At 37.3% G+C, this 23400-nt stretch overlaps 1 protein-coding gene across 1 annotated transcript; it reads left to right on the plus strand.

Moving 5' to 3' along the window:
* The first annotated feature begins 13406 nt into the window (after nt 1–13406).
* LOC133799122 (uncharacterized) lies at nt 13407–20355 on the plus strand. The gene is made up of 7 exons (XM_062237278.1): nt 13407–13466; nt 15175–15296; nt 15420–15444; nt 15542–15625; nt 15743–15772; nt 15857–15959; nt 20305–20355. Coding segments are annotated over exons 2-7 (342 nt in total). The 5' UTR covers nt 13407–13466; nt 15175–15197; the 3' UTR covers nt 20306–20355.
* The last annotated feature ends 3045 nt before the right edge of the window (nt 20356–23400 follow it).

Consider the following 23400-nt stretch of genomic DNA (forward strand, 5'->3'; position numbering starts at 1 on the left):
AAGAGAATAAAAATAAAGCAATAATGAGTTGACAATAAGTGTTAAAAGAAAAGATTATTAAGATACTAGAATCCACAAAATGTAAGTTTAATAATATTTATTAGTATATTGATTCCCAAGTTTTAGTGATAGTTAAAATAATTTAAACTATCATTTTCCAAAAAGATTTATAATTTTAAGCACGAATTTCTTATAAAAAGATAGGATTTTTCTTCACTTTTCAAAATTATAATTTCAAAGCATTTAGTGTAAATCAATCTAATGAAATAACAAATAAATCAATGAACATTATTTATAAGGCAAAACATAATATTTTTGTTCTAAGCATGGATGTGTACAATTTAATGACACATCTTACACAAAGAATATTATGTTTATGCACTAATGAAGAACAAAGTGTAAATATGTTCTAACAATCTAAAATACAAGATATTTAAGATGAAAGAAATATATGAAGAAGAAAAACTCATAAACTTTGTTGCATTACAAGGGAAATCAACATACACATAAATATTACCTAGTTACAAGTTGCTTCATCGTGATCTTAATAATCTTATGAAAAAGATTAGAAGCACATAACTAGAGTAGAAATTACAAAATAAATGACATACATACTTGCAAAATACTCTTGAAAAACCCAAATGGAAGAGAGAATGGTAGAGAGAAAATGGGAGAAAAAAGATGGTAACCAAAAATTTAGCCCCCAAAAATGGTCTTCAAAACCCTTATTTATAGCCAAAATGACATTATTAAAATAATCAATTTAAATTAAGTAAATTGATTAAATTAATAATAATATGGTAAATAGGGGTAAATTGTAGGAGTGATGATGATTTTGGGGTAACAGTGTGTAGACAAAAGGGTAAAAAGGTTGGCATTTTTGTCATAGGGGACAAATGAGCAAGTTGATGGGCTCAAGATGATTTTGGTGAATGCAGTGACAGGCGGCTGGGGAGCTGGGCTTCGGTGGCAGCTGTTGGAGGCTTCAAATGATGGGCCACGGGTTGGGCTTGGGCCGAATTGCTGATGAAGATTGCTGGGAGGAGATGGGAGTCCCACGGATGATGAGTGATGCTTCTGTAGGAGCCAGGCGAAATGGCTTCATGCGGCTGGGGGCTTCAATGATGAGGCAGGCGGATTGAAGGCAGCAGGACAGCTGGCCTTGTTGGTGCATGGTTGGAGGTGGCAAGTTGGGCTTGGAGGGCTTGGGCCGAGTGGAGCTTAAAGGGGATGCTTGGGCCCTTGCTTAAAAACATCAGTTTTTCTTTCTTTTCTTTCAAAACTAACATTTTTTCTTCTCTTTTCAAGAGCATTAAAATGCAACAATTTATCTACAAAATAAGTAAATATTAAATTAGAATCAAATATTTTCAATTGTAAAATAACTCAAATTAAGTCCATGAAAATACTAATTGAAATTTAATCTACTTTGGAAATTAAGATCAATAAAATAACATTTTTTTAAACTTATAATCTAACAACACAAATTTTAAATAATTAAATTACAACATATTATGATAAAATATCTATAAAAACATATAAAAAATCAAGAAAACTACAATAAGACTAATAAATTAAAAATTACATAAAAACTTAACAAGTTAATTAAAAACTCAAGAACTAAGCAACAATTAGCATATAAAATATGGTAAAATAACTCTATTTTGCAGAGTTATCAATCATGATGCTATAACATTTTTATTTATTATAACATTTGTTCGTATGACCGAACTTAGCATAGTACTTTGGCTTGATTTAACAAAATATAAATTTTGAAAAATACTCTAAGTACCTTAGCATGCTTTCACTCATTTTGTTCATGTGTTTACATACCTCATGGTATGCTTTGCTATCGATGTGCCTTATATGCCCCCCAAGTGATCGAGGAGCTTTAGGTCCTTGGTCACTTTCCTTGACCACGACCTGTTCAAACATTTCTACTCGGGAGAAAAAGTAATACTTATAATACAGCAAAACAACACACGTAATGAACAAATACTTGTAAATATAAATTCACAAAGGTTGGCAAGAATGACTGGCTGTGCACAGTCCCTTATAATCTCGTATTAATAATGGACTAAACATGTCTTTACGAGTGATTCTAAAATAGAATCTTACATATACGAGCGATTAGCCATACATCGTGGCTAACCCTCTTTGCTAAACTTGTAAAAAGTAAAATTTAATACAAGCCAGTCCTTTAAAAAGGACTGTTCACTGATAGTACTTGCGCAGGTGTTCTCCATTCCAATAATGTGGAACGAGATCTCCGTTCAAGCGTGCAAGTTTGTAAGTGCCCGGATGAAGGACTTCTTCAATCTGGTAAGGTCCTTCCCAATTAGGTCCGAGTACTCCAGCAGTGGGGTCGCGGGTGTTTAAGAAAACTCGTCGTAGCACCAAATCTCCGACATTGAATTTTCTTTCTTTAACTTTGGAGTTAAAGTACCGGGCGACTTTTTGCTGGTACGCAGCAACTCGGAGTTGGGCTTTCTCTCGTATCTCGTCAATCGAGTCTAGGGATTCCATCATCAGTTGGTTGTTCTGGTCTTGGTCGTATGTTAATCGTCGGTGTGAGGGGGGATCTAATTCGACAGGCAACATCGCCTCATATCCGTAGGCTAAGGAAAATGGGGTATGTCCTGTCGCTGTTCGGTGAGACGTTCTATACGACCAGAGGACTTCAGGCAGCTGCTCTGGCCACGCTCCCTTAGCTTCTTCAAGTCTCTTCTTCAGGGTATCTTTAAGAGTTTTATTCACGGCTTCGACCTGCCCATTCGCTTAGGGGTGTGCAACTGAAGAAAAGCTATTGATAACTCCATGTTTTTCACAGAAATCGGTGAATAAGTCGCTGTCAAATTGGGTTCCATTGTCTGAAACTATCTTTCTAGGCAAGCCATATCAACAGACAATGTTCTTGATAACAAAGTCAAGAACTTTCTTGGTCGTGATGGTAGCGAACGGTTCAGCTTTGGCCCATTTGGTGAAGTAATCGACTGCTACGACTGCGTACTTTACTCCGCCCTTCCCTGTAGGTAGGGATCCAATCAAATCTATCCCCCATACTGCAAAAGGCCACGGACTTTGCATCTATTTTAATTCGTTCGGAGCTGCTCGTGGAATCTTGGAGAACCTTTGACATTTATCGCATCTTCGTACAAACTCCACCGAATCCTCGTTCATAGTTGGCCAGAAGTAGCCTTGCCTTAGAATCTTCTTTGCCAAACTCTGCCCCCCAGCGTGATCTCCGCAGAAGCCTTCATGCACCTCTTTCATGAGTTCCTTAGCTTTTTCCGGTGTAACGCATCTGAGTAGTGGCAAGGAATATCCTCTTCGGTACATAACACCATCGACCAGTATGTACCTAGCAGCTCGCCTTTGTAGAGTTCTGGCTTTGTTTCTATCCGTTGGTAGCGTACCGTTTGTCAGATACTCCAAATAAGGTGCCATCCATGTATCCTCCATTCGAATCTCCATACTGGATTCAACCGCTTGTATGCTTGGCTTACTCAGTTTTTCCACCGGCACAATGTTCAAAGTGTCAGCATCCTTCGCACTCGCGAGTTTGGCTAAGGCATCTGCGTTTGAATTCTGATCCCGCGGAATTTGCTGAAGGGTGTACTCCATAAATTGGGCTAGCAAGTCTTTTGTTTTATTCAAGTAGGCCACCATTTTTAAGCCTCGTGCTTGATATTCTCCTAGAACTTGATTCACCACCAGCTGTGAATCACTGTAAATATCAAGCGTTTTTATGCTCATATCTTTCGCCATCCTCAATCCAGCGAGGAGTGCTTCGTATTCGGCTTCATTATTTGGTGCAGTGAAGTCGAACCTAATAGCGCAGTGAAATCGATGCCCTTCCGACGTTATCAATATCACTCCCGCTCCAGCGTGGGATTCGTTGGATGACCCATCCGTGAATAACTTCCACGAAGGAGCTTTGTCTTGAGGCTCAGGCGCTTTAGGCTGTTCGCACTGTTCGCTGTCTGGGAGTTCGGTGAACTCTGCAATAAGGTCGGCCAAGACTTATCCCTTGACTGCTGCTCGCGGTGAATAAGTTATATCGAACTGCCCTAATTCGACTGCCCATTTTAATAATCGCCCAGCCGCCTCTGGTTTTTGGAGGACTTGTCGAAGGGGCTAGTCGGTTAGAATTGTAATAGGATGGGCTTGAAAGTAGGGGCGCAACTTTCTAGAGGCCAGGATTAGGCAATATGCTAACCTCTCGATTGGTGGATATCTCAATTATGCTCCGATCAGCCTTTTGCTTACATAGTAGACCGCTTTCTGTACGCCTTCTTCTTCTCGTACTAGCACCGCGCTCGCAGCAACTTCTGTAATCGCCAGGTAAATAAACAAAGTTTCTCCTTCTATTGGCTTTGATAAGATGGGAGGCTGTGCCATATGAGCTTTCAAGGCCTGGAATGCTTGCTCGCAGTCTCCTGTCCATTCAAACTTCTTATTTCCCCTAAGTAGATTGAAAAAAGGGACGCACTTGTCTGTTGATTTTGAAATAAATCTACTTAGGGCTGCGATCCTCCCGGTTAAGCTTTGTACATCTTTGATCCTTTCTGGCGACTTCATGTCGATCAGGGCCTTTATCTTGTCGGGGTTGGCCTCGATTCCTCTTGAATTTACAATAAACCCCAAAAACTTCCCTGATCCAACTCCGAAGGAACATTTGAGGGGATTTAACTTCATCTGGTATTTGTTCAATACATCAAAGCACTTTTGTAAATCCCTTACATGTCCTTCTACCTTCTTAGACTTTACCAGCATGTCGTCCACGTATACCTCTATGTTTACTCCGATCAGCTCCTTAAACATGTGGTTGACTAGCCGTTGGTAAGTTGCACCTGCGTTTTTCAGTCCGAAGGGCATTACTTTGTAACAGTATAAGCCCGTATCGGTCCGAAAGCTGGTGTGATCCTCGTCAGGGGGGTGCATGCTAATCTGGTTGTAGCCCGAATATGCATCCATGAACGAGAGGATCTCATGCCCTGCAGTTGCATCGACCAGCTGGTCGATTCTTGGGAGTGGGAAGCAGTCCTTTGGGCAGGCTTTATTGAGGTCTGTAAAATCCACGCAGGTTCGCCATTTGCCGTTTGGCTTGGGAACCAGCACTGGATTGGAGACCCATGATGGATAAAACGCCACCCTGATGAACCCATTCTCCTTTAACCTTTCAACTTCTTCTTTTAAGGCTCTCGATCTATCTTTATCGAGCAGCCTTCTTTTTTGTTGCACGGGTGGAAAGGTCTTGTCTATATTCAGGACATGGCTAATAACTGCAGGATCTATCCCAGCCATGTCTTTATGCGACCAGGCGAAAACCTCCTGGTTCTTTCGCAAAAATTCCACTAGTGCGTGCTTCGTGGTAGGCTCTAAGTTTTTTCCAACCTTTACGACTCTGGTCGGGTCTTTTTTGTCGAGTTGGACCTCCTCCAGGTCCTCGACGAGTCCAACATTTTCTTCAAAATCCCCAAAGCGAGGATCTAAGTCTCTATCCTCACTTTGGGCAACACCCTATTTGGTGACTTCATCACCGGATTGGGCTTGTATATCAACTGCCATCTGCAACCTATCTGAGGTAGTGCTCTTCGATGTTCCATTCTTCGCCTTTGTGATTGAGGCGTTGTAGCACTCCCTGGCTTCCCTCTGGTTTCCCAACACACGTCCTACCCCCGCGTCTGTTGGGAACTTCATGGCCAAGTGCCACATAGAGATGACGACCCGTAGATCAACCAGTATAGGCCTCCCAATGACGGCATTGTACGCTGAAGGACAATCGACCACTACAAAAGTGGCGAGTAATGTCCTTGTTCCAGGCGCTGTACCCGTCGTCACTGGTAGTTTGATTAATCCGGTGGGGGCGAGTCCTTCTCCAGAGAAGCCGTATATCATTTGGTTGCAGGGCTCCAAGTCCTTAACGGACAATTTCATGCGTTCCAGTGTTGATTTATACAGGATATTCACTGAACTTCCTGTATCGACCAGTACTCTCTTCACCATCATGTTGGCCATTTGGATGTCCACGACCAGCGGATCGGAATGTGGGAACCGGACGTGTTGGGCATCGCCATCAGAGAAGGTTATCTCACCTTCCTCTAACCGAGCCTTTTTTGGTGCACGGTCCTCCACAGTCATCATCTCGATGTCCTGGTCGTGGCGCAGAGTCCGAGCGTATCGTTCCCTGGCCTGTCCGCTATTTCCCGCGAGGTGCGGGCCTCCACAGATGGTTAAGAGTGTGCCAGTCACGGGGGTAGGCTGTAAGGGTGGCGAGCGCTAGCGTGTGGGCGCCTGCTCGTTGCTACCCGGAGCTTCTCGTTGGGAATTTCCCGAGGCCCGTACGTATCTTCTCAAGTGTCCTTGTCTAATAAGGAACTCGATTTCGTCTTTCAACTGGTTGCATTCGTTGGTGTCATGTCCGTAGTCGTTATGATAACGACAGAACTTGGTAGTGTCCCTTTTCGAAATATCCTTTCGAATGGGGCCAGGTTTTTTATAAGGCACACTAGAACTTGTGGCCTGATAAACCTCTCCCCGAGACTCAACGAGGGCCGTGTAGTTAGTGAACCGAGGGTCATAACGATTACCCTTGGCTCGTTTATTGTTGGAGGTGGAAGGCTCGCTATACGGTCGTTTTCCACCATTCTTGCCATTGCCGTTGCCGTTGCCTTTGTCGTTGCCATTAGGTTTGGAACCATTGGCGGCTTTGGCGGGTTCAGAAGCCTTCTTATCATTGCTTGAGGGCTTTCCATCGTCAACAATGGCTTCTTCGAGCTTGATGTAGCGATCAGCCCGGTCCAAAAATTCTTGGGTAGTTCTCACTCCTTCCTTTCGGAGACTTTTCCAGAGGGGAGAACGACGTTTAACCCCTGCGGTTATGGCCATCATTTTGCCTTCGTCCCCCACCGTTTTCGCTCCAGCTGCCGCTTGCATAAAGCGCTGGATGTAGTCCTTCACTGATTCTCCATCCTGCTGGCGAATTTCAACCAGCTGGTTTGCTTCGGTAGGATGCACACGGCCTGCATAGAACTGTCCGTAAAACTCCCTTACGAACATTTCCCAGGAAACTATGCTTGCGGGAGGGAACTTAAAAAACATTCCTGCGCGGCTTCAGAAAGTGTTGCAGGGAAGATCCTACACCGAGCGTCTTCGGACACTTTCTGAATGTCCATTTGTATTTCAAACTTATTGACATGAGACATTGGGTCTTCATACCCGTCAAAGTTTGGAAGTGTAGGCATTTTGAACTTGCTTGGAGTTTCGGCATTAGCTATCCTTTGTACGAAATGAGTGCCTTTCCTCCTATCGTGGTCGATATAAGATGTGTTGGAGTTTTATGCCCTAATTAAAACCCAAATTCTTTGTAATCTCATTTTATTATCAATAATAGAATAGAAATCATTTTTTGACTTGGTCAATCACTTTGCTCACATGTTTTATTTTCATGATTATTTGTTTAATATAAACTTCTATTAAATCCCGAACATATAGCTAATCTTATTTATAGTGACGTAATCACAGTGGAATATAAATATGATTATATGTTCAAAAACAAGTTAGTCCTAAGATTAGTCAGTGCACCGGATTTACACTGACTTGCCAATCTACGATATGATCTACTTACACATTACAGTGTTATGTTCTTTCCAGAACATTAGCAAAGTAGATAAGATCGAATGTATTTGTTACATCGGACAGGACCGATATTGACAGTTGATAAGATAAGTAAACATACCGTTATTATCTATTCTAGTAATATCATATAGTTGACCATAGGTCAATTCAATCTCAATTCTGAGTGGTTAGTATTCTAACTGATTGTATTATTTGAGTTCTTTGACTTGTTCGTTACCAGCTTACCCTACGGACTAGCCCATACTTACATCTTGGGAACTCGGTAGTATAATTGAGTGGGAGAGTTAATCATAGATATGAACATCTATAGCTTCTGATGAAGAAGTGAAACGATGGTTTCCTTTTAGTTTGGTTCAAGGTGATAAATGATAGAGATCTCATTTCAGTAATTAAATTAGTTTACTGAAATATCATTTACAAGGAACTAAGTGTTTTAAGGATAAAATACAATGAGGGGTAAAATGGTATTTTAGTCCTATCTCATTGTAGACCGTCTATAGAGGATTGAGTGACAATTATGGTTGTAACAATGGATAATTAATAGCGTATCTATATTTGTTATAGAGCGTTCTATGAATTCAAGAGTGCAATTCCAAGTCTATAGTGGAGTCACGAGGAATTAATAAGTTAGTAAATTTATTTGTTAGATTTATGATAACTTATTGGAGCTTGATTTCATAGGCCCATGGTCCCCATTGTACCTTGGATAAAATCATCTAGATAGTCTCAATTAATTGATTTAATTATCAATTAGAATTATCAAAGTTGACCAGGTCAATTTTGGATAGTTTCACAGAGTTGTGTAATTTTGAGAAGAAAAGAGAAATTATGGCAGATTTATTAATTAAGATAAATTTGTATCTAAATTAATAAATAAATTTAAATCAAGGTTCAAATTATAAATAATTAATTTGATAAAGGATTTAAATAATTATTTAATTAATTAAATCAATAGAAAATAATACAGGCCTTGATTTTAAGTCCAATGGGCTTATAATCAAATGGGAAATTTCACGGGCCTATAGCCCATGATAATTTCGACCTAGGGCTTCAAAATGGCTGTTATTTTATTGATTTTTTAATTAAATTAAATGGCCTAATTGAGTCTATAAAAGGAGTGCTTAGAGAGAAGATTTTAGAGACGACAGATAAGTCACAAGTCAGATTTTCTGATAGTTTTATATTCTCTCTAAACACAAGTCCTTTTCTAAGCCACTTTGTTATTTTCTCTTCTTCTCTCTATATCTATCTCATGTGTTGAGAATTTCCCACACTAGTCTAGGTGGTTCTAAGGATACATTGGAAGATCGTGAAGAAAATAGAAGATCGGTTCAGTTTCTTGATAATACTCTGCGACAGAGACGAACAAGAGTTAGAGAAACTGAAGGAAGGACTCTTTAATTTCGCTGCGTATACTGTAAGTATTATATTATTTGTTTCTCTTTGAATTCAATTTTAGAAACATGTTTTAGGCTATCTCGTATTAATTTGTTTAATATTAGATATACATGAAAATAAATAAAGATCTTGTATAAGTTTTTCTAACAAGATGTCCTTCCCCCGACCAGCTGCTGCACTGCTTGGTTGAGGGCATCTATTTGGGCCTGTGCAGCGGCAGGAATCGCTGTGGCATCTGTTGCTGGGGGGACGTTCTCGCTACAAAACTGTACTTAGATGACACATATGAGACGACGGTTTTAGTAGACCTGTCTTCTTATGTTAAAAATAAACATATGACGACTGACTCTCTAGAACCGTCATGCCATGCACAACAAAACTTACATTAGACAACAGTTCTTAGAAGAATGTCGTCACGTGTTTATTTTTAACACAATTAGATAGTTCTACTTAGACTGTTGTCTTATGTGCGTCGTCTTATTATTATTATTATTTAAGACTTATTGAGATTTTTTCCCCCGAACTATTACCGATCCAAATCGTGCCCCCCGAATTTTTGAACTGGTTAAAAATTCCCCCTTAATTATTCACGTTACTGAAATGTGGGACTTCCTTCCAATTTCGCTAATGGAATGGTAATGTGGTAGTTTGGTGGCCGATGTGGTATTCCCACGTCAATGCTTCATTTATAATATAAATAATAAATAGTATTCTTGCCCCCGAACTATTACCATTATTAAATTATGCCCCCTGATTTTTAAAAATTTACAATTAAACAATCTTTTGAATATTAAAAAAAATGAAAAAATCATTAAAATTAAAAAAAAAAATTGATGGTGACAAAAAATTGGCTTGGGTGTTGGGCATGCGTCAGAATGAGGGTAGTGACATCGTCGACAGATTGGGCTCATGCGGGTCCCTTGCGACATTCAACTTTGGTGTCGCCTATATCGCTTTAAGTTTTTATTTTATATGATTTAATTTTTAAAAAATGATTTTTTTAGTTTAATGTTTTTAATATTTTCTTTTAAATATTCAAGATATTGTTTTAATTTTAAATTTTAGAATTCGATGGGCATAATTTGGTAACTGTAATAGTTTGGGGGGTAAAAGCCTATCTATTTTTTAAATTATACAAGTAGCAATCTACATCAGCACTCCAGTGTCGCCATATCACTATTCTGTTAGCAAAATTGGACGGAAGTCCCTCATTTCAATAACATGAATAGTTCAGGGGGAATTTTTAAGTGGCCAAAAAATTCAGGAGGCACAATTTGGTAGTCGTAATAGTCTGGAAAAAAATCCTAATAAGCCTTTTTTTAAAAGGGTATTAATATATTTAATATTATTGGATCACATATATATTTTAATATTTATAAAAAATATTGTCTAGACATATCTATTAATACTTTAATTAGTTGTTAAATTTTTATATATAATATTATACTTTTAATTAATTATATTATATTAATAATACTTAAAACTTAAATCAAATATTCAAAATATCCTTTTAATTTTAAATTTTAGAATTCGATGGGCATAATTTGGTAACTGTAATAGTTTGGGGGTAAAAACCTATCTATTTTTTAAATTATACAAGTAGCAATCTACATCAGTACTCCAGTGTCCCCATATCACTATTCTGTTAGCAAAATTGGACGGAAGTCCCTCATTTCAATAACATGAATAGTTCAGGGGGAATTTTTAACAGGCTAAAAAATTCAGGAGGCACGATTTGGTAGTCGTAATAGTCTGGAAAAAAATCATAATAAGCCTTTTTTTAAAAGGGTATTAATATATTTAATATTATTGGATCATATATATATTTTAATATTTATAAAAAATATTGTCTAGACATATCTATTAATACTTTAATTAGTTGTTAAATTTTTATATATAATATTATACTTTTAATTAATTATATTATATTAATAATACTTAAAACTTAAATCAAATAAAATCATGCATATGTCTAATATTAAGATATATTACTCATGCATATGTTTCTTATTTTTTTTAAACTAAAAAAAATTTATATAAAAAAAATTTAATCCACTTGTAAAAAAAATTCCTTAAAAAAGAAAAAAATGTTTGCATGTTTAATATGTGATATAAATTTTTTTTTTTGAAAGTAATGAGTCATATACACGAAATTAATAAAACAAAACAATAAGAGACTCACTCAAAATAGCCCTCAATCGTCAAAAATAGCCCCAAATGAAATTTAACAAAACAAGAAAAATCCCTAATCTTTTAATTCTACCAGTTGGCTTCTCTGAAACTCACTCAAAATAGCCTCAATCGTTTTTCTCTCACGCTCACCAGCTCACCCGCTCAATCTATTCTCTCTCACACTCAGCCCTCTCGATTCGTTCTCTCACTCAGCCTCTGCAAGAACTCAGCTCTCGTCTCTCTCCATAACGTCGAGCTGCTCTCTTTCACACTCAGCCTCGGCAAGAACCAGGCGACCCCGCCGACGCAAGAACCAGGCGACCCCCCCATCGACGCAAGAACCAGGCCACCCCCCCGTCGACGCAAGAACCAGGCCACCCCCCCGCCGACGCAAGAACCAAGCCACCCTGGGGTAAACTAGGCAGACCTCCAATTGTTTATGAGGTAATTTTTTTTTATTCTTCGTACATTTTTTTCTCAAAAATCTGAGAGTAGTATTTCCTTTGTTTCACCATGTACATGTGCTTTTAAATTAAAGACGAGTTTCCCATTTCTTTCTTTTTGTGATCTTGAACTTTTTAAACTTTGGGTCTCTTTGTAGAGTTTTGTTTTGTTAAATCTTGCCTTGATTTGTTTATAAAAATATAGAAGTTGTCTTGTATAGTAGAAGAGCTACTATTGGTACAAGGGCTAGTCATTTAGAACCTGCTTGGTTTAATAAGTAAGACTGTATGTATGGGTGTACTCTAAATCTTGAATATGGCTTATAGGTTTGCTCTTTTGTGTAATTGTTCTTTCGCAGACTCTTTCTATTAATTTAGGAATGTATTCACCAAATTTTATGAAAAATAAATTATAGGAACATTGCTTTCTACTTATCATAAACACCTACAAAGATAAAACATACAAGTTTTGCTTTGCTTAAATGGAATGCAGACATTTTGATGATAGAATTAATGTGCTAGAGACTAGTAGTATAGTAGTGGGATGATCAAGAAATCTTGTGATTAGCAACTGTCATATATCTGTTTGGAGTGTAAGAAAGGGGGAGATGTCGGTCAAAATGGCGAGACACTGAGACGTATAGAGAAACACGGTTGTATGTGAAAATTATTTATTAGAAGTGATTTTGTTTGTTGCGCTCTGTATTTCTTTTGACATTGGTTTTAACACAATGAAATTTACTTGGTCAAACTTATGGTACGGAAGTAGAAAATAGAAAGAAAGGGAAACTTGTAATAGCTACTTTCAAAAGATCTATTGGGTCATTAGGGTCTGAGGTACATTTGAGTAGAGTGTACGAGTTTTTAACAAGGGAAGCATGGATCAAAATGATAAGCATCAAGCCAAACCAAATGATAGAGGCTAGTGAAAATTGACAATGAGATGGCTGCAAAGATTCATTGGGTTGAGTTAGCTTTCAACTAGTTGATTTGACCGATCCACTTTAAAATGACTGTCAAGTTTGCACGCTAATGTAGATACATCTAACCTAGCTACCTAGAAAAGGAAAAATTAATAATAATGAAGAGTGGTAAACAAAAAATGTGGAAGGACTACTGGGCCGTATTCATAATAGAAAATGTTGAAGGACTGCTGGGCTGTAGTAAACAGCTGTGTTTATTTTACAGCTGTATTTATTTACCTAATTTCTTAAATAGATACTAATATGATTAGGACCAGACTTAGAAGGATCATCTGTTAGGCATATGAATCCTATTATTTCCTGATTTTATGTTTTCTGCCTCTTCCTTTTCCGTGTGCTTTCCTCTATTTATTAGTGGTTTGTGATGAATAAAAGATAGATTATTGAGATTTGAGACCTAATAGCTAAAAGGAAATAAACATGAGACGATTTTGGTAAAAGCCAAGATGGTCTGAACTTTTAATAGTCTTGTTGATAGCTTTGGCAAACTTCATATTCAATTTGGCAGCTCTAATGACATTAACTTTTTTTTTGTGCATGTTGTAGCTCTAGAGAACAGTACTACTCACACCCTTTAAGCTCATCACAATGTTCTTGCATGAAGCAAGTCATGATATTGCTTGCAAACTCACATGTGGTCATGTTAGAAGCTCTTCACCTTTCCCCTCTTTTGTACTCAATGCTTATATTGTGAAGCTAGTTCATGCACTTAATCCTCATTTCCGTGGTTCCTGAAGTCAGTCATGCAAACTAATATGATCTCATGAAAATGAGGGTGGCGTCACACAAACGCGTGGTGGTGTATACTGGTTGATATTACCTGCAGGATGTAATACACTTTTTTCCCTAGCAACTATTTTTTCTATGGTCCACGCCCTACTTTCAAGTTTGTTAAGTGGAAATGAAACATTGCATGCTTTTCTTTGATAGAATATTCATGAATGTATTTCCTCTATCTTTGCATTCCTTAGTTCAATTGATTTTTTTTTTCAATCTGAACAAAAAAAGCTTCACTTCAATAGACCTTTTTTTTTTCTCAGTTCTTTATGTATTCAAGGTGTTTCTTACGTGTGTCAATTATACATGTTGGCCTTGCACTTGGTTTCTGGCACTGAACTACCCTTAAGAATTTCTTATTACTGATTATTCTTTCAAATTGCATACACCAAGTTCAATTGTAGTAAAATTGAAAATGAGGTCTTTGTAAAGTCAGTAGAATTTTTTATTTCTTTTGATATTGGTTTTACAATTCTTGTCAATTAGCATGATGTGTTTCCATGTGTTGACTGCATTTTTAGCCAACGACGTGAGAACGTCAAATACGACAAGCCTTCAAGAGAAATAAAAACGACACAGACGATTTAATAAAGAAAATAAAGAACACACAAGATTTTTATAGTGGTTCAGCCCCGATTGTCGGTAATAGCCTAATCCACTTAGAGTTATGATTTATAGGTCCGTACTCAAGATCAGATGGACTGAGCCAACTGAATTTCTTCAGTACAGATTGCAAAAATACAAGAATTCTCTCTTATTTCAGCACTTTCTCTCTCTAGAATACTCAGACCCAAATTTCTCTCTCTAGAAAGAAGAAGCAGAAGCCGCCCCTCTCTCATCCATAAACCCTCTATTTATAGGCCTGAGATACTCAACTGATATCCCCTTTAGATAGGGATATTTTATTATTCATCTTATATTTATATTACAAGAAATATTTAAAATACAACTGATTCCTCAATTTGAGTGAGGAATGAGAGATTCCCGGATGCTTAGACCAACTCTTACTGAAGTCGTTCCGGGGATTTTGACGTAGTCTCACATGCATGTTGATTACTCCTTCAAGCTTTCCTCGGACCAAGGTGATACAAGCTTGGCTTTCCTCAGACCAAGGTGGTCCGAGCCAACTCCCTTGGCACCTCACCTCGGGCAACTTTGAGGCAACCTCCTCCATGACATGTCCGATCGGACATGATGGCCTTCTCCTCGGACCAAGGTGGTCCGAGGCATCCTTCTCTCTTGTTTCTCTCCTTGGACAAGTCCGAGCATACCTCCTCTATTCAAGGTCCCTTCGGACCTTGTGGCCTTCTCCTCGGACCAAGGTGGTCCGAGGCATCCTCCTTGGCATCTCACCTTGGACAAGTCTGAGGCACTCTCCTTTATCATCTCCCAACTATATCCGATCGGACATTGTGTAGGCTCTCCTTGTCAAAATCTAAGTCTCCATTCTTGACTTGCATGGGACTCCTCCTCCTTAGCTATTTACCTTGGACACTTTCGAGCCAACACTTAGGAAACCTTGGGAGGCTTACCTCGGACACACCCTTGGGGTATCCTAGGACCACATCCTCCTTGGGGTCTCCTAGGACCACATACTCCTTGGGGTCTCCTAGGACCACTTTCTCCTTGGGGTCTCCTAGGACCACTTTCTTGAGTTCTCCTAGGATGCATTTTGTCATCTTTATTGCCATGCCATTGATCTCCAATTTTTGGGTATAACACCATGGCTTCATGCTTTATACGAAATTTTACATACTCAGATCTTGGCTCATCATTCTGGGGAATGACTTTGATACTCGCATCAACAAATCTCCTCACTGCGAGAATTGCTGCTGGTTGTTTAATTGTTGCTCTATTTGTGGTGCTCTGTATTGCTAAAAACGTAAGATTGCTATTTCATATATTTCAGTGTTGAGAAATGCAAACATTATTGCATATTGTCTTCATCAGTTACTATGAAGTGAGCACTTATTAATTTTTCCTTTTAATCTTGTTCATTATATAGTGGACACTCCGTGGACTTTGTATCGGTAAGAAACTTTATTGAGTTGTTTAAAAGTACTGTCAATTTTATATATTCAAATGCTTCCTTACCATTTTCTGATGCTTACTGGTTGACTCTATCAGGATTCATCATTTTCCTTGCTTTAATTTGGGTTATGCAAGAAATGACAACCGTCCGTATTCTCCGTTACGTTATTCTCTTTATAGGTACTTTTTTATCTTATTATTTTTGTGGCAAAACTCCTTTATTAGTTTTTATACTTATTATTACATCTTTTTGGATGGAGATTTACAGCTGTAAATGTTTGATTTGGTTAATTGCAGGTGTGATGAACAGCTTGTTTTCAGTATATGGTATGTGCCACCACTCATCTTTAGCAAGTAACCTATTGATTACCAATTCTACACTTGTGTTTGATATTCAAATACATATGACAGATATCTATGATGATTTAATATCTCGAAGAGTCAACTCCAGTGATGCTGAGAAGTTTGCTGAAATTTGTCCTTGTTGCAATGGAGTTGGATGGGGAGTCATATGGTGAGCATGTTGTTTAAAACTCATTTATATTAATCTTTTTATTAGTCCCTAAGCATTTGTAAAAAGTTGAGTTGGTTCAGAATTTTAAATTCAACGACATACCATAACTTTCAAAAAGTCTTAATCTTGAACATGGCTTTCCTTTAAAAAAACTTAACAAAAATGGCACATCATTAGTCTCTACATTTTGAAAAAATCATTTAATTATTCCCCAAATTTTTGAAATGTTGTACCTTTAGTTCGTAAGATGTGTCATTCTATATTAAGCTTGATTGAAACTGTGCTATTATCTTGGTCTGCGAATATTTGGTCGTCAAATTAGTTTTAATGATTCTAAAGTTTAGGGATTAGGATGTAATCATGTATCATCTTGTATAGTTGAGATCACATTTCAATAAGGTAAACTTGTAAAGAGAGCATGTATATTTTCTCCATGTAAAATTATATTTTGCTAATCTTAATGCTTTGCTTACACTTGCACGGGAATGGTATCATTTACATTTCTTTGTGGATCAATGTATTTGGGACTTGTCATCTTATCATGAGGTACAACCTGCTTTCTTCTAGTGTTTGCAATGATTTAACATATATTTATATTTGATGAGAGCAAACATATATTGCATTTATAGCCTATAATTTATAGGTAAAATGTCATTTGTGAAATTCCTTTCTCTGATACTTGTGGCATAATTGTATTAAATTGTTTAGTTCACTATTACTGTCATTCAACTTTATTTGTAAACTGACCAGTACTTTGTTGAAATTGTTTGTTGGTTAGTGTGGATACTTTCAATTTATGCTGGATAATTGAAATTCAATACCATGTATTACATTGTTAGGATATTTACTATTAAATTAATGTTTTCAGCTTAAGAAGCTTATATATTTTTTCTCCCCACACATTTATGTTGTTTGAAGAGACCTTAAAATTTTCTTAGTACTTGATGTGTCAATGGTAATATACTTTATAATTGTTGAAAATATATTTTCCAATAACAACCCTGGACAACAATAAAATAAATAATAATAATAATAATAACAATATATGTGTATGTTCTCCTATTTAAATCATTTCATTGGAATGGATTTATGTTCCTCAACCGCACTACTAGACTTGTTTTGTGCTAGACAGCAAATTAAAATGGAAAGCAAACGAGATTGTGTGATTTGCTTAGAACTTGGAGATTTATTATTCTTGCAGTTTTCTGTGAAGAATGTTAGCTAATATTTAATAGCTTCGCTGTTTAAAGATTTATTTTATGGCTAAATTTTGTTTTTTTCTTTTTTCTTGTTCTTTCCTTTTCAGGATTAGAGTCTTGGGTCCAAACTCATCTTGGGGTTGCAGAGAACTCATATATCTGTGTTTCATTCCAAATTTTGTAGCTTGATTCAATTGATACTAAAAAATATTTATGCCTTCATTCTTTTAACCAGGGTTACATGTGATTATTTTCATAATTTTTTATAGGAGCTTTTTATTTTACTCATATATATCTATTCTTGTAGAGGCTGGAGAGTGATTTAAACAATTGACATGAACTACTTAATCCAATGTGTATTCATATATTGTAGAAGAGCTACTATTGGTTTGATTCTTCTTTTGCTTCTTGTTCATGTTGTAGTCCAAGTTTAATTTTATTGATTTGGTTCTCAAGTCTTGCTATCTTACCTTCCACCATAGCTATTAATCGAACTTCTCCTAAATTTCTTTTGACAGCTAATTATGAAGTTCTTTCTTTTGATAGCTTCTTTGAAGTGTTCCGCATTTTTGTAACTAAACTGTAAAAGTTTTCTCCATCTTTTAAAGCTAGACTGATAATTTTTTGTTCTTAGTATTTTGCTTGTGACAACAATAATCCTGACTGCAATTTTGTTGGTGTAATTTGTGCAGACCATCATGGTTAGTAGATGGTAACAGAATCTCTACAAAGATCAAGAGTGCCTCTAGCAACCATGATCTTGAAAGAATTAATTGGAAAAGCAACCCCGCTAGAGCCTGTCCTAATTGTGAATTTGTGATTAACAACAATGAAGTAAGATTTCCACTATTTCTTTATCCTCTGTGAATACAGATTGTGTTTTGTTTCGGACAATAGTAAGCACTAAATAAAGACTGCAGTCAATAATAACTAACTACACATGACTTTACAATGTCGTCAATGATTGTAAACTACAATTTCACTTTTATATTTCTTTGTTTGTTTGAAACATTAGTTGGATATATTAGTTGGTAAAGAAAACTCCTCTGCCCCTAGAAAATTGCATTGAGATAAGGACTTGTGCAAGTACTGGTAGTAAATACTCTCTCTCTTCTTCGCACAGATATAAAAATGATCTCTTCATCCTTCTCTTCCTTACTCCTCTCTGCATTTTCACAGAGGCGCTCTTTAATTTTTCACAAACTATTCGACCTTCAAGGCCCCCCTTCTCTGACCTCTCTCTCTGCTATGAGTTCTCCAATAGCCCAATTCTCTTTTCTTGATTTTAGAGAGCCCCTCTCTCTCTCAGTGCAGTGAAACTGTTCGGCGTTTACTCTCCTCACTGCAAAAAATATCGATTTGATAAATCTCTCTTCATATTTCACCCCCATAGACGAGAACAGTATTAGTTGAATTTATGTCTCTTCATTTGTAACGTGTCGATTTGATAAATATCTGAATGGCTCTAATACAGGAACAATATTCGTTGAATTTTTATGGTTGCTTTATTTATTTATTTGCTTTCATTTTACTCAAACCAAAAAATCCATCTAAATGAAAAAAACTATTCGTGAATAACTTTTGGTTTGTCTATAGTTATATTAAAGTTTTAGTTTGCTTACCTAGTTTGGGCTCCAATTTTTGCTTTTCCTATTGATTTGGGCCTTGATGTTTGTGTTTATTTTCTTTTATCTCATTTAATAGGTTGGAAGATAAATGGTCATTGCTTCTCATCTGACTGTTTCTAAGGCTTTGTAAGATTATTAATTTTTTTTCCATGTTTCCTATAGTCTATTTCATATTTTTTTTGTCTTAAAAAATGTATATTTTTTATGCATAAGTTCTCAGATGTGGTAGTGAATCCTAAAAAAATGGAGGGTGGGAGAAAATAGCACATAGAATTCAGAAAAGTGAAATGATTTCTTGTTCTTTACACACTTTGAATCATCAAACAAAAATGAGCCCTTAAATTTATAGGTGATGTTTATGCCCCTTTCATAAATGCCCAATTACAACTGTCATCGAAAGTTTTTGCTCTTGATGGTTACTATAATTTAATGTTTCTATTGTGTAGGAATTTTGGTACAATAGCAGACTAGCAGTATAAAGGCCTTGGCATATTTGCATCTACAGTTAGTATCCCTTTGCATAAAGAGTTTTATTAGATATATTTGAGTATCAAGTAAACAGAAATCCAACTCAAGTGGCAAAATTGATTTTTTTTTAAATCATTAATTGGATAAATCATATAGGTGTGCCAGTTTTATATGTGTGTCTTTGTTTTCTCATACCCAATAGCAAGTGTCCTGATTTTTTGCTCTTGGTGAGTTCCACAATTTGAGTGCTTTTGTTGTGTAGGAATTTTGGGACAGTAGCTGTAACAAGGTCATTGAATATACAATTGAAGTATCCTTCAAAGGGCTTTATTAGTTCTATTCAAATGGCAAATATCCATGGCTTTAAGTCAACTTGCAGCAGTGGCTCAAGAGGTGCATTGATTGTTCTAGAAGGCTTAGATCGCTGTGGAAAAACAACAGTCTAGTAGTCTACACAAGTACTTGGAAGGATTGGGGCATTCAGCTGAATTATGGCGATTCCCAGACAGAACAACAAGTGTGGGGCAAATGATATCATCCTATCTTTTCAATGAATCTCAACTTGATGATCATGCTATACATCTTCTTTTCAGTGCCAACCGTTGGGAGAAGAGGTTAGCTATGTCATTCTAAATTTTTTATATGCATTGGAGTTCATTATTGCTTTATGGTTGATTTAGATAACGAATAATTTTTTTCTTCTGTTTATTTAGCCTTTTGTATTATTTATTGGTTCTTGAAACAAAAATTGGCTGAGTTCATATCTGTAACTGGTTTAATGTGGTGATGGATGATATGTTGAGTTAACAAAAGTCATGGCACTGCTCTTATCTTTCAGATTATTCAGAGGGTAAAGACAGTCCAAATGGATGGCTAGTGGTGAAATAGTAAACTATTTGTTGAATATTTGGTTTGTTAAATTAAAAAATTATATTAAGATTATAATGCTTCCTATCATTGCTGTTGTGATAAATGTTGGACTTTTCATTAAAACCATATTGTATGACAGAAGCAAACGTGGGATTTTTGAAAAATTCCTATTCTTTGCAGATCCTTGATGGAAAGTAAATTGAAATCTGGAACCACCATCATTGTTGACCGATATTCTTATTTTGGGGTGGCTTTCTCTTCTGCCAAAGGACTAGATTTTGAGTGGTGTAAGGTGAATATATGCTTAGTTGTTTTTATAAACAATTGTTTGTATTTAATTTCTAACAAACCAGATCATTTTTGTAGGCTCCAGAAAAAGGGTTATTGGTTCTAGATCTTGTAGTATATCTTGATATACCACCAGAGGTAATTAAGTTATATAATTTTCAGGCTAGTATGTAAATTCATGAATGTACCAATTTTGGTTACTGCCAATTTTGAGGTTATAACTTTTTTACAATGAATGATACATGGTTTTGGACCATTTATACAATCTAGATACAAAGCTCTCCCTAATGTTCAATCTGGCTTATTTTAAGTTTTAAACCTCCAGGAAGACCTTTAATTGTAGTTTCTCACATGATGAAAAGGCATCTATATCTTTTCTTTTTTTTTTTTGGTCTAAACTTTGTGCTGATGAGTCATAGATAGAGTAAGGGTCTAAGAGGCTTGCTAGAGTTACCTTTTGAAATCATAGCTAGAGTTTCTTGAGTGGATGAGTTATAGCTAGAGTAACTTTTGAAATCAGAATTAAAAAAATATACTAACTGTAGTATTTAGTTAGCACTTACATAGTTATCCCAAGTGAGTTCTATATTCCAAGTGAGTTAGCACTTACATATTTTGATCTTGTAATTTTTAGATTTGGAACATACTGAGTTCTATTGATTTTGTCTGCCTGTTGATTCTATCTGAACTATATTGTAATTACACAGGAAATTATGAATGAATATAGTTATTGAAAATAGATAAATGAAAAAAATTATCATATTCTACATGGGACGTCGGTCTCCACAATATTGTCGTCTTATGTATTGCAGGGATCGATGCTTGCACATAAATTGTCATCTCATGTACTGTAGGAGGATGACGCTTGAGTAGGAACTGTCGTCTCATTTACTGCAGTGGATGTCACTTACACAAAAACTGTCGTCTCATGTACCACAAGAGACAACGTTTGTATAGGAACCATCGTCTCATGTACGACAAGAGATGACACTTTTATTTAAACCGTCATTTCATGCTTTACATGGCATGACATTGCATGGGATGACGTTATTAGAACCGACGTACGAGAGTCCATACGACGGTTTAAAACCATCGTCCCATGTCAATTTTGTAGTAGTGATGTCGCTCCCGGCGATCGTTGAGTACATCTTTCAAATCCTCATCTCTTCTCCGCTGCTCGCTACCCCCGAGCCGGTTGAAGACATTATTTTGCCTGGGCTGCCCCCTAGCATCCCGTCTATCGGGTTGGTCATCTTGAGGTACCTAGCTCCTGCCTTTACCTCTTTCTTCATTCCTTCGGCCATCGTTTCCCTTGCCTGAGTCGGCCTCATTATACCCATGGCCATCTCTGAACCTTGATTGGCTATGGTGGGATTGACTGTTCCCTCGATTTCCGTCCCTGGCTGAAACGTTCCGAACGTTAGAGGGCGGCCTGCGCTGGTCATGGTGTCCCCGTGCATTATTATGCCGTGGGGGACCCCGGACCGCAGAGCCTAACTCTGAGTCCCTCTTGTTACGAGGGGGATACTGACCTCTGTTCGGTAGGTTTGGCTCATCGCCCCTACGGCGTCTAGGACTACGAGGCTGATGCTCGGCCCTATTCTGCCTCTGTTGTGGGGGATTGCTGCGACCAGCTTGGGATGATGGCTGCGCCTCAGGGTCCAGTGGGACATTGTCATGGGGCACCTGAGGCTGCTCGGGCCTTTACGGACTCGAAGGCTGGATTGGTGGGCTGGGATTAGGACCCCTCTGGGGTGGCCCATTGACAGGTTGGTCAGGCTGCGAAACAGGTGCGGCCTGATTCCTTGCCAGTTGCAAGGTCGCCTCAAGGGCTGCCATGGCTTCGCTCTGGCGGCGGTCCATCTCCGCCTGCCTTTCGCTTAATTCCGCGCGCTGCCGTTCAATCTCCTGCTGCTGCCGCGCCACAACTTCGGCAGCAGTCTCTTGACTGGCTTTCAGACTAGCCAGCTCCTCCTGCAATGCCCCCAGGGTACTCTTCAGCGTTGCATCATCCATCTCTTCCTCCTCAAAGTCCAGATGTGGCTCATCCTCTGCCACGCTCGCAGGGGGAGGAGGAGGTGGGTTTGATGGCGTAGCAACGGTCGCCTGTCCAGCTTTCCTTCCAGTTTTCGCCATTGATTTTCTCAACAATGATAAATCAAGCTCTCAATGAAAGCACCAGAATGTTGACCCAGATTTTGGTCAACTGACACGGAGTCAGAATATGCTTGATGTGAATGAATGTATTGAGAAGAACGTAATGACAAAAAGTAATAAGAACATGATATTTTTATAGTGGTTTGGCCCCAGGATCTGGTAATAACCTACGTCCACTTAGACTGTTATTGATATAAGAATCAAAGGAGTGATCAAAGAACAAGGGTTCAATGAGTTTCACTAACCTTTGAAGAACAATACAATATTCCAAGGAGAATTACTCTAATCTCAAATAATTCAAAAGCCAAAAAGTCCCTTCCTCGAGCTATTTTTTCCTATTTATAGGCTCAAGGGGGATTACATGATTTAGTTGCCAGTATTCTCTCCTAAATAATCGGATATTCAGGAGATTGTGTGAGTTAAATTCGGGATCTACAAAGATCTTTACAATAATATGACATTGCATGCGGAACTATCGACCAGACTGGTCGCAGGTAAGATTGGGCTACTTACTACTTCTAGTGCGTCCTCTGGTCGATACCCTAGCAGAGCTCTTCCAGGTGTCAGCCACGTGTCCAGGGATCACTTGCCACGTCATCAATGCTAATTTTTTGGATAACAAATACATATATATAATTTATTTGGGTATGAAATAAGTATCTATATACTTATTAATATTACATATATTATAATTTTTGAAATATAAATAAATAAATTATATGTAATTAAAAAATTAATTTAATGTTTATAAACAAGAAAATATTTTAATATAATATTATTTATAATTTAAAATAATTTAGAGCATATCTTTAATAAAATTTTTTTTAGATT

The sequence above is a fragment of the Humulus lupulus genome, chromosome 1 (genome assembly GCF_963169125.1).
Source record: "Humulus lupulus chromosome 1, drHumLupu1.1, whole genome shotgun sequence".
In the NCBI taxonomy this organism is placed as follows: Eukaryota; Viridiplantae; Streptophyta; class Magnoliopsida; order Rosales; family Cannabaceae; genus Humulus; species Humulus lupulus.

Bases quoted from the DNA above. Each gene is read 5' to 3' on its own strand.
- LOC133799122 (XM_062237278.1), top strand. From the start codon at position 15,198: ATGACTTTGATACTCGCATCAACAAATCTCCTCACTGCGAGAATTGCT. The intron at 15,445-15,541 runs GTAAGAAACTTT...TGACTCTATCAG, and splicing joins ACTCCGTGGACTTTGTATCG to GATTCATCATTTTCCTTGCT. The intron at 15,773-15,856 runs GTATGTGCCACC...TACATATGACAG, and splicing joins CAGCTTGTTTTCAGTATATG to ATATCTATGATGATTTAATA.